The 11,979-nt window shown below is 40.8% G+C and overlaps 1 protein-coding gene across 1 annotated transcript; it reads right to left on the reverse strand.

Moving 5' to 3' along the window:
• Nucleotides 1–8,153: 8,153 nt before the first annotated feature.
• Nucleotides 8,154–11,879, reverse strand: LOC139367588 (translocon-associated protein subunit delta-like). Its single transcript, XM_071105847.1, has 6 exons — nucleotides 11,704–11,879; nucleotides 9,871–9,989; nucleotides 9,718–9,792; nucleotides 9,486–9,575; nucleotides 8,864–8,929; nucleotides 8,154–8,401 (listed from the first exon to the last, which is right to left on the reverse strand). The coding sequence occupies exons 1-4, from the start codon at nucleotides 11,750–11,752 to the stop codon at nucleotides 9,531–9,533; spliced, it is 288 nt and encodes a 95-aa protein (XP_070961948.1). The 5' UTR covers nucleotides 11,753–11,879; the 3' UTR covers nucleotides 8,154–8,401; nucleotides 8,864–8,929; nucleotides 9,486–9,530.
• Between the last annotated feature and the right edge of the window lie 100 nt (nucleotides 11,880–11,979).

The following is an 11,979-nucleotide window of genomic DNA, read 5'->3' on the forward strand; positions in this document are numbered from 1 at the left end:
TTGACTAACCCCGGTTGATGTCACCCCACTTTTATTTTACAGAACAAAAGGAGACAAAGTGGAAGATACAGTAGAGACATAGGTTGCTTCCCAAATGGCACTCTATCCCCTATAAAGTACACTACTTTTGACCAGAGCCGGCTAATAGGGTGCCATTTCGGACGGGCCCATACTGTAAGAGACATACTGTAAAACACTTCCCATAGATCAATGATGGGCATTACAGCAGAAGAACCATCCATTATTCTCAATACAACATCAGTGTGTGGTATTCCGCTAGGGGTGATACTGTACTATATCAAATCCAAAGACATGTCTGACACTCTAACTCTTCTATTATAATTTATGATTTATTACAATGTTATGTTTAGCAACTAAAACCCTCCTCCAAACTGTCTGAAATGACAACCTGGACTCAGGGGTAGACGTAACATAGTAATTGAAAATCAGGGACACTCAAATTAGTGTGATATATTACATTTGGTATGGTATGTAATAATTTGTGGATGTCCATTTTGTATGATATGTTATGAATTCCAATTCGTATGATTTGTTACGAATTTAAATTTGAACAATATATTAAGAATTTTCAATATGTATGATGAGCAACAACAGTGAATCCTCTATTCATCCAGTATGCAGTGTCTCCCTGGCCCTGTGGCCCCTGACGCCCACCAAATAGGCCCCGGTAGCGGAGCACCTATGTTACGAATTCCAATTGATTGTGGCTAACATTAGCTAGGTGGCTAGGTCACTAAGGCTACCTAGGTGGCTAACATTAGCTAGGTTAAAGGTTATAGGCTTAGGTTAAGGTTAGGGTTAAGGGAAGGGTTAGCTAACATGCTAAGTAGTTGGAAAGTAGTTCAAAAGTAGTAAGTAGATTTGCAACTACTTACTTTACTAGACATTCACGTTATATGCCTACCCACCAACTTTCCTACTTTCGTTTACAAATGAACTAATCTTCTGTAATATTTAACCACACCAAACATAACATGTCATACTAATTGTCCCGAATTTTTGTTTACTATGCTATGTCTTGTCTATGAGACGAGCCTGGAACTAAAAATGGTCCATGTTAAAACAAATATATTGTATGTGTTAAGGCAGTAAATATCATAGAGAAAATGTTTATCTTTCAGAGGGTTAAACTGTTATGTTTAGCTCTTCAGCAACTAAAACCCTCCTCCAAACTGAAGGGCCTCAACAAAGGTTAGTGTCTGCCTGCCCGCATGCCTGTCTGTCTGACTGTCTGTAGAAAACAGCTGGTCTGGTTCAGTAGCTACTTCCTGTGAGAATAATTTGTGTGACGCCAGTTTCCACTCTGCTGAGTCCTGCTAAGCTCCTTTGGTGTCTGCAGCCCAGAGCCCCAGCCTGGTGCTGTGTGTGTGTGTGTGTGTGTGTGTGTGTGTGTGTGTGTGTGTGTGTGTGTGTGTGTGTGTGTGTGTGTGTGTTGACACAAAGGCCCTCAGAGCAGAGCCTGTTTCACACCTCTGACAAATAAGTTTTCCTCTGCCTGATGGAGCAGACACACAGCTACAGTACACTACAACCCCATTAACACACTCTTAATCCTAACCCCACACTCTAGTCCAAATCCTAGACACTGAGCCAGAGATGGACTAGCAAACTGGCAATTCCTTTTCAACAATTATAAGTGCACTGAAGCGATGTTGATACCAAAGTCAGAATAAAAGATGAGTCTGAATAAAATAAACATGAGTATCAACATCTTCAGTCCACTGATAGTTGTTGAAAAGAAAATGCCAGCCTCTGACTCTGTGGGTCTGTTTGCTAGTCCACACTGGCTCAGTGTCTAGGATTTAGACTAGGGTGTGCTGTATGTTTTTTCCATTTATTTCTCACTCTGTTTCCTATCATTATCTCTCATTGCTGTAAAAGGAATACATGTGCCTGACATCACACAGACCCACTACTACAGTACATTAAACCCACTCAAACACTGAACGAGAGACAGGATTTGAATTTTCAACAACTATCAGCGCAGTGAAGTGATGCTGACACCCCTCATGTGAAGAAATGATGACCACACATTATTTGTTTAGATAGACTATAATTTTCAACAAGAAAAATAATAACTCAATTGATCAATTGATCAACAAATCTAGCCTCATGAAAGTACTGTATTAATTTAACAAAGAAAGAGAAAAAGACAAAAATGATGTACTCTAAACCTTTCCCAGTGAGCAAAACAGGTTGTAATGACAATTTCAACCATATTTCAAACCAGTTCTGCTTGTCAACATGTTATACTCATAGGCGCCTGAGCAATGGAGCAAACAGAGCAGCTGTAACCCCACTTTCAAAGGGTGCAAACGTATGCTTTTTTACTAGAAAATTGTCATGATCCATTGGGTAATTCGTCATTTTCAATGATTAGTTATGTTTTGAGCTAGTCTGTGTAAAAATAGATCTCCATTTTAAATATTATATAACAATTAACAGATTGTAGGTATACTTAGTACCCCCGTCACCTCAAGATGAATGTTTTTTTCGACCACTCTAGAATTGTGGTTCAGTGCAGTTGGAAAGCAATAGTTGCACCACTTGTGTGTAAAATCAAAAGGCACCTGCAAAATCTATTTTGTTGCGCTGTTGTTACATTTGTATCTGTTCTTTCATGTCCAATGGTGTTTACGTATCATTTGCATGCACCACCAGCCTGTAAGAACCATAACGCGCATTGGGCATGTCTCATTAGGCTTATCTGTAATCTTGGTTATGCAGAAGTTCAATTCTGTCGCGAATGTTTGTAATTTCCTCTTTATCTGTCCACGAGAGATTTGCAGATAGACTAGGGGTAAGAGGGTTGGACCAGTAACAGAAAGTGTTTTTCTCCCCATGTCGCTCCGGCGCTCGACCTCACTGGTTAACTAACCACCGGCCCTGGCAACCATGAATCCACACGCCTGCTCCCTATCATTACGCACACCTGGGTATCATTATTTCCTTGATTACTCTCTCTTTATTTAGCCCTCAGTAGCCATCAGTCACAAGGTAGTATTGATTTTATTCACGTTCTGTACACTTCTCATGTTGTGTTTAGCTGCATTTATCATGGTTAAACTCACCTTCTGCACCTGACTCCCGGTGTATACATAACATCCCAAGCTGTTTACATGAATTTAACACCATTCCGGGTTTTTTTGCCACCTATTTTCCCAACTTCAATCAGTTAAATCACATTGTTAAAATGTTTTCATTAAGTTACAAAAGTAACAGTCCTGGCTGAGACCCATATGCAAGTGCACCACGGCCACTTCGCAGTTACAATATAGCCAACGTTTTAGCTGTATGCTCCTATTTTGCAAAAGACATAGCCTGTGCTTTTTATCTCACAATTTATAACGTTATTGCATCAAATGTGTATGCTGTTTAATATTAATTTTAAAAAAAGGTCATGGCGACAGCGCTTCAAACAATGGCGCCCAAAAAAGTAAATGTCAGAGGAAAAGCGGAATGTCATTTAATGCACCTGATGAGATCACACTTTTGTTATTCCTCATACTTTGCATGATAATTCAGTTTCTTCCTGATTTGTTGTCAAATATGTAGCTTACTGTGGTTGTTGTTCAAAAGGTCACTATTGGACAGAATGACAATTTATGACAAGATTTGTTCAAATGTAAAACCCTTTTATTTTCTTTCATCAAAAAAAGACAAGATTCTCAAATATGCAGGCTGTATATGAGTAGCTTCCCAAAATTTTTTTTAGTATGAAGTAGCCTTTATGAAATACAAAATGTGGATATCCCTGCTCTAGCCCAAACATTCAAATATGAGCCATATTACTGGAGCTACATTTTATTATTTCTATTGCAGATTCGGTTCTTAATTTACGGGTATATATAGCTGCCCCGAAAAATGCTAATTTGATAATGATATTGATTAATGAATAATATGTTAGCAATATTATTTTTATGTGAACATAATTACCCAATTGAAATGCAAAACTCCGGTGTGGATTTTCAAGTTGACAGTTCTTGTTCAATGCTCGAACAGAGAACACTGCCATATTGAGAAAAACGATTGTTAAAATGTAAGTAAAAGTTCACGTTTGTAATTGTACTACATTATTGTGATCGCATTATTTGTGACAAAAAGAAGATGAAAACTTAATGTGCAATTTAACTATGCTTTTTCTTAACCTACCAAGTCCAAACTCAAATTCAAATCCTTATTAAGTAAAACTATATTATTCCTCCCATTTTCGATTTAATTTCCTCATTGTCATGTGTTATCCTGGCCACATTCTTAATAGTTTGGCCTGTCAATCGATCACTATTGGTGGGATTTTCATGGAAGGGAGTAGATTAGTAATCTAGTCATTAAAACACTTTTAGATATAATTTATTGCGTCAAAGCAGAAGCAAAATAGTTGTGTTCTGTTCATAAATATGGATTCCCCCTGTTAAGAAAGTGAAGACTTAATAAACGCAAACATTTTCTGGGCGAGGTCCCCCAGTACCTCCCAACGGCCTCCTAAACTTTAATACCCCCACTTTCAGACAGTCAGGTGCCCATGGTTGTAATGACATCATTTTTTAAACCATATTTCAACCAGTAATGACGTGATTTCAACCAACTGTTTCCACTGGGTTGCTCACGTGTTAAAGTGACCTCTTGATATACTGTACTGTAAATAGGTCAACTGACTGCGGAGGACAAATATAGGTGGTATTAGTCCAAGGTGTGAGTCCCAAATGTAACCCTATTCACAATATAACGCACCTCTATTCCCTATATAGTGCACTACATTTGACCAAGGCCCATATGGCTCTGGTCAAAAGTAGTGCACTAAATAGAGAATAGAAGTGCCAGTCTGAACAACGACTATAGGTTGATGGTGTTAGTCAAAGAGGTCCTAGCAACGCAGCTGAGGGGCATTAGATAGAGAGCAGGGAGGCAGAAAGGAAGGGTTAGCCATGTCAGTATGTATGCATCAGTCCAAGGCTTTGACGTTACCCTTCCTAGTCACACCATAGCTCAGGAACACGCTTGGTGATAAGGGAGTGTCTTTCATGCATACTGTCTCACACATGCATATGCACAGAGGCATGCACACACGCACACAAGCGCACGCCCGCAAACACACACACACAGCACGTGTTATTTCAGAGTTACTCCAGAAGAGGATGTTTCTGAACTATTGTGTTGTTTAAAGCAGTTAAAGAAAATATAGAAAGCTCATGTGTACATTGTTTAGGTATACAGGAGAGTGTACTGTATATCGTGTTACCTGGACTAAGTACAGAGTTGACATAATTCGCTTGGATAGAGGGAGTTACAGTTACTGTGTTCTCATAAACCAGTGAGGTTTCAACAATAGGCCTATCCCATACGATAAGTGATATATACAGTATATATACAATATAATACTCACTGTCACACTACTCTGGTTCACAGCAAAAAAATCACTTATATAGAAATGATTCCTTGAAATCCATAGATAAGCTCAGACTAGACACTGCTACTGTATAGAGGCCAAACTCTGCCATACAGGCAAATGGATCATTCACAATGTGTCATGAATGAAGGAAAACGTTGAGTAGCATAAAAGATAACACACAAAGTACAAAATGAGTGTTTCATCTACAAGTAATCCGCAGACCAACCTATGAGATGATGGTGTTTCAGCTGGAGAGAGTGGGAGTGTATGTAGCGACACTGTTCAATTATGACGGTAATGAACCACAGACCTGCAGCACACAGCTGCCACACGCTGTCCAGTCGGGAGTACTGCAAATGACTGATGAAAATCAACTTTTAATGAAACCGGCTCTACAGTGAATCAGTGGAGGCTGCTGAGGAGAAGACGCCTCATAATAATGGCTGGAATGGAATAAATTGAGTGGTATAAACTACATGGAAACCACGTCTTTGATGTGTATGATACCATTCCCATTGACTCCATTCCAGCCATTAATATGAGACGTGCTCCGGCTCAGCAGGCTCCACTTAAATGTTGACCTAAAATAAATACACAACTTTCTTAGAAGACAGTTGAGAACGAACCAGCCTGCCAGATTTGACAGCAGAGAGAGAGAAAGATTTGCAACAGCCACTTAAAATCAGACTCCTTCCTCAGCCAGCCTTGAAATGTAGAGCATGCTGTCTCCTCCACCATCAAGGCATACCACAGTGTGACAGTTATTCCCCTGAGCTTTCCCTTGCAATACTGAAATAACCACTGGTTCCATTCAGTGGTTGTGTCCTAAACAACACTCTTTTCTCTTCTTAGTGTACTACATTTGACCAGGTATTGCACTATACAGGACATAATGTACCTTTTGGGACACAGACAGGGTTTCCAGCCTTCTTATAGGCATGCATGTGAACCTGTTTACAGCAATAGGAGGGCTAAATGATGCAGGAATTTATGGATAAGTTTACCTTATAATACCACCCAAAGGTGCGAGGAGATGCTGAGTATGGAGAAGAATAGGTTGCTAAAGAAGACATCATTAAGGAAAAACTATTCATGAGAATTTCTTTCCAGAATTTGTGGTATACATTGAAGGGATTACCTACAGGTAACTGACAAAATAAAGGAAACACCAACATAAAGTATCTTTAGGGCGTTGGGCCACCATGAGTCAGATCAGCTTCAATGCACCTTGGCATAGATTCTACAAGTGTCTGAAACTGTATTGGAGGGATGCAACAATATTCATCCATGAGAAATTCCTTAATTTGGTGTTTTTTTAATGGTGGTGGTAAACACTACCTCAGGAATTGCTGCCACTCCATAATCTCCTATACGTGTTCCATTGGGTTGAGATCTGGTGACTGAGACAGACATGGTTTACATTGTTTTCATGCTTGTCAAACCATTCAGTGACCTGTGGATTGGGGCATTGTCATCCTATAGCCATGTTAGCCAAAATAATTGCCGTCCCAGCATTTTTATTCAACACCCTGATGGGGTGTTAATTGATTAATTAACTTAGGAACCACACGTGAAAGCACCTGCTTTCAATATATATTTGTATCTCTCATATAATCAAGTGTTTCCATTATTTTGGCAGATACCTGTATATAGAGCAGTGCAATACATTTGGGCCAGAGCCCTATAGAGTGCCATTTGGGCCAGAACTATGATAAAAGCCTATACAGTTTAAGAGGCATCCTATGTAATGTAGCAGGCAACACATCCCTCAATATCCTCGCCACTAAAGTCATGCTCTACTTCAGGGGTCTCCAACAGGCAGACTGTGGGATTTTGTTTTTCTCAAATACTATATTAGTATACAGTACATTTATTCAGAAATGTGGGTTTTTGAAAACTCTGGGCTTCTTGCGATCAATTTGCAGATTACAAATGATATATAGTTATGATCAGGCTCCTCGACCATCTGCTCAAGAAATAAATTGTCCCGCAGCTGAATGTAATTTGGGACCCCTGCTCTACTTCATACTCTAGTAGTAACTAATTTTAGTTTGATGCATTGTAGTGTGGCCTTGGATAATGTTTTGCCCCTAGATCTAGATGTGTGCAGCATAATTGAGACATAGTAGGAGAAAAGCAAACCATTTATTCATTTGACCACCAAGCAAAAATAATCACCAATACTTGAATATTTGGCCTCTTCGGCGAGCCAGTGCAACAGTTCCATGTACTGTCGGTAAGACACAGCCAGTCAGCAACTGCCAAGTCCACAGTGGCATCAGACTCTTAAACACCAGTGTCCGTATTCACAGTATCTCAGCGTATGAGTTCTGATCTAGGATCAGTATTGCTATTCAGATCATAATGAATAGAAAATGGGGGAACTGATCTTAGAGCAGCACTCCTACTCAAGACTCTTGTAGATACAGAACCAGTCATTTTAGACTGTGTAGAATCAGTACCAATGAAGGTCCTTCACAAGAAAGACCACAGAATTATGGACAGATACTCTTGTCTCTCAGAGGCCAAGTCCACCGGTAGGTAAACAATAAGCCTGAGGCTGTGAAAGGAAGTCAGTGTTGGCATATAGAAACAGTCCTTTAACTTTCAGGACCCGGGTTTGCTTTTGAACACAAAATTACTGTGCTCAATTCAGTTTGTGGGGTACATCGGGTTTGATTGAGGTGTGCAGTTTTTACCACAACTTGACACAATGCAATAGCTTCTTCTGCTTAAAAAAATGTAAATACAAAATATAAAACAACAAGTTCCGCATCTCGAAATGGATGGTGGCAAATTGTTGTTCTGCATTGGTAGAAAAGTCACACCAGAATTCAACAGTATTTTAGAGTTCCAGTTGCAGAGAATTGTGGGACTTGCAGTCCTTTATGCCTGGATGGTGCTTTTAGCATTGAAGGCCAGGTAGTAGAGCAGGATACCGATGAGAACAGCCATAACCTCAGTAGCCACCCACGGGCCATTCCATGCACCCTAGAAACAACAAGACAACGCAGCACCAGTTAGGAAGGAATCTCAGATGAGAATGAAAAACACTAAATACGAATGTTCCATCATGTGTGAAGACACATAGAAGGTGCAACACAATTGATAAAAGTAAACAACTGGAGACACCATTTTTGAAGACTGAGGTGTTTGACAGAACAGTGCTACTTTAACTAGCAAAAACATGTCTGAGCTTTGTGTAACTAACATTTGCTAGCTAGATAAACATCTCAGCTAACTGTGGAAACAATTCACGTATTTCCAGTAAGTTTGCAGCCCACTGCTTTTTGCTACCAAATACAACAGTCTCCAAAAATGGCAAGGTGCCTCCAGTAGTGTTCACTCTTCTGCCGTTTCTGACGTCTCCATTTTCTAAGCGTAATGCGTGTACTATAGACATGACTGTCTTTCATCGAGTATTCATTTGTTATTCTGTCTATGCTGACTCACCCTGTGATCCACGTTGACAGAGAAGAGAGGCTGGATTGAGTCACTATCCTCATTGTTCCTCTGGGCCTAAAAAAACAAACAAACATAAACACACACAATTGCATAAGGCAATAGGTCATATCTGACAGTATGCACAAATATTTTACTCTGGACTCACACTTGCATAGATAAACAACAATCAAGACATTGAGATCTCCCCTGGTGTTTGTATCTTTCAAACAGCATGCATGACCACTTATTGTTAGCCAATGTCAAAGCTTGCTAGCAAGAGCTGCCCTCTTACGATTGGAAATCGAAATTTGCATAAACTTGGGAAATGTGGAACTCTTGCTGTCTAGTCACCAAGCCGATGTCTCCTCCTGCCATTGAACATTACTGGTAGCTAGATCGCTGATTATCTTTCCAAGTGTAAGTGATGCCGCATTCAAGACCACTAGGAACCTCTGAGTAAAAATGTGCTCACTTTTCTTTTTGCGTAGAACTTCGTATTTGATGATTCTGATCATTTCCAAGCAGGAAACTAATCCTTCTACGAGTTTCCAAGTCAGACATTTCAGGGTTGTCTTGAACGTGGCAAAAGTCCCCAGTTACACTCATAGATGAATAGGAATGAAACGTCTACCTTGCGCAAAGAGCTATAGGACTCCTCATCAAAGAATTTGACCTGTTATGTACCGGAGCTAGCCTGTTTGTGGGGCATGCTCCAGGACACCTGAGAAACACAAAGAGAGACAGAGCGAAGACATGACAAACTAAGTCATAAACCCACAGCATGTGCACAGAGGCTCAAGTGACTCTTGATAAGTGTATATTGGACATCCATAGTGTATGTCCACATCAGACCCATCTCTTACCTGGTACTTGCCAACATCCTGGCCTCTGGTCACGGGGAACTGTCTGCCATTGACGTCAGCATACAGAGCCACACTCTGTTGAAGAAAGATACACATTTAGAGCGTGATGAGAAAAAGAGAGGCGTGTCTGTCTGTCGTGTCTAACTACAGTACCTGGGCGCCATTGGTGCAGGCCAGGCTGAGCTCCACGATAAAGACAGACTCAGAGGAGATGACGGCATCAGAGGTGGTATAGGCAGAGGGGGTGATCACAGGGTCTGAACAGCTCTCTCCTAAACAACATGGGCAGAAATTACATCAAGCAGTCTTTGCTTGCTATCTTAATGTGAAGGTACTGTTCATTTCTACTCTGAGAGCCAAGCTAGTGCATAACAAAATAATTGACTTAGCTAGCCAACTATCTGGTGGTGCAGATTGATAAAATCTGCAAAATTGGGTTGAATAGAATGGCTACTGTAGCTAGCCACCTAGCTATCCAACCTTGTTAGCTAACATTCACCTTCTTATCCAGCTATCCAAATACATTGCTAGCTAGCTAATACGGTGCATTTGGAAAATACTCAGACCACTTGCCTTTCCCACATTTTGTTACGTTACAGCCTTCTTCTAAAATTGATTAAATACATTTTTTCCCCACAATCTACACACAATACCCCACAATGACAAAGTAAAAAACGGTTTTTAGAAATGTCAGCAAATGTATTACAAATAAAAACAAATAAGTATATAACTATTCAGACCCTTTGTTATGAGACTTGAAAATGAGCTCAGGTGCATCCTGTTTCTACAACTTGATTACCACCTGTGGTAAATTCAATTGATTGGACATGATTTGGAAAGGCACGCACCTGTTTATATAAGGTCCCACAGTTGACAGTGCATGTCAGAGCAAAAACCAAGCCACAAGGTCGAAGGAATTGTCTGTAGAGCGCCGAGACAGAGCTTTGGGGAGTGGTACCAAAACATTTCTGCAGCACTGAAGGTCCCCAAGAACACAGTGGCCTCAATCATCCTTAAATGGAAGAAATTTGGAACCACCAAGACTTTCTAGAGCTGGCCGCCCGGCAAAACTGAGAAATCGGGGGAGAAGGGCCTTGGTCAGGGAGGTGACCAAGAACCCGATGGTCACTCGGACAGAACTCCAGAGTTCCTCTGTGGAGATGGGAGAACCTTCCAGAAGGACAACTGTCTCTGCAGCACTCCACCAATCACGCCTTTATGGTAGAGTGGCCAGAAGGAAGCCACTACTCAGTAAAAAGGGACATGCCAGCCAGCTTGTAATTTGCCAAAAGGCACGAGAAACAAGATTCTCTGGTCTGATGAAGCCGAAATGTAACTTTTTGGCCTGAATGCCAAATGTCACATCTGGAGGAAACCTGGCACCATCATGCTTTGTAGTTGTTTTTCAGCGGCAGGGAGACTAGTCAGGATTGAGGGAAAGATTAACAGAGAAAGTACACATATCCTTGACCAAAACCTGCTCCAGAACACTCAGGACCTCAGACTGGGGCGAATGTTCACCTTCCAACAGGACAACGACCCTAAGCACACAGCCAAGACAACACAGGAGTGGCTTCGGGACAAGTCTCAATGTCCTTGAGTGGTCCAGCCAGAGCCCAGCCTGGAACCCAATCTAACATATCTGGAGACTTTAAAATAGCTGTGCAGCAACGCTCCCCATCCAACTTGACAGAGCATGAGAGGATACGCAGAGAAGAAAGTGAAAAACTCCCAAGTACAGGTGTGCCAAGCTTGAAGCATCATCCAAGACTCAAGGCTGTAATCCCTGCCAAAGGTACTTTAAAAAAAGTACTGAGTCAAGGTCCTGAATACTTTTTTTGGGGGGGGGAAATAATTTCATCCGTTTTAGAATAAGATTGTAACGTTACAACTTGGAAAGTCAAGGGGTCTGAATACTTTCCAAATGCACTCTAGATTTCATTGCCACTAGCTAGTTACTGTTGCAATCTCTCTGAAATTACTCACCTGTGCACAAGCAGACAAGAGCAAGAAACGCGGCTATTCTGATCATCATGGTTGATTTCTCAAAATGTCTTTAACACGACAAAGACTTCCGCAGCTAGTAATTTCAGCAGTTGTTACAGACACGTCTTCCTTCAAAAAGTCTACGTCGGCTTTTAGACTGTAACGCACCGTATCAGCGCAATGCATTTTGGGAACGTGGCTGTGTTGACACGTCACCTCATGGAGACTATGATATTTATTTTATAGGCCAATTAGAATAAACTACACAGTTCACGG

The sequence above is a fragment of the Oncorhynchus clarkii genome, chromosome 16, assembly GCF_045791955.1.
Source record: "Oncorhynchus clarkii lewisi isolate Uvic-CL-2024 chromosome 16, UVic_Ocla_1.0, whole genome shotgun sequence".
Lineage (NCBI taxonomy): Eukaryota > Metazoa > Chordata > Actinopteri > Salmoniformes > Salmonidae > Oncorhynchus > Oncorhynchus clarkii.

Excerpts from the sequence above, each read along its gene's own strand:
- LOC139367588 (XM_071105847.1), bottom strand. The coding sequence starts at position 11,752 with ATGATGATCAGAATAGCCGCGTTTCTTGCTCTTGTCTGCTTGTGCACA. Across the intron at positions 9,990-11,703 it reads TCTTGTCTGCTTGTGCACAG|GAGAGAGCTGTTCAGACCCT; the intron begins GTGAGTAATTTC and ends CATGTTGTTTAG. Across the intron at positions 9,793-9,870 it reads CCTGCACCAATGGCGCCCAG|AGTGTGGCTCTGTATGCTGA; the intron begins GTACTGTAGTTA and ends TTTCTTCAACAG.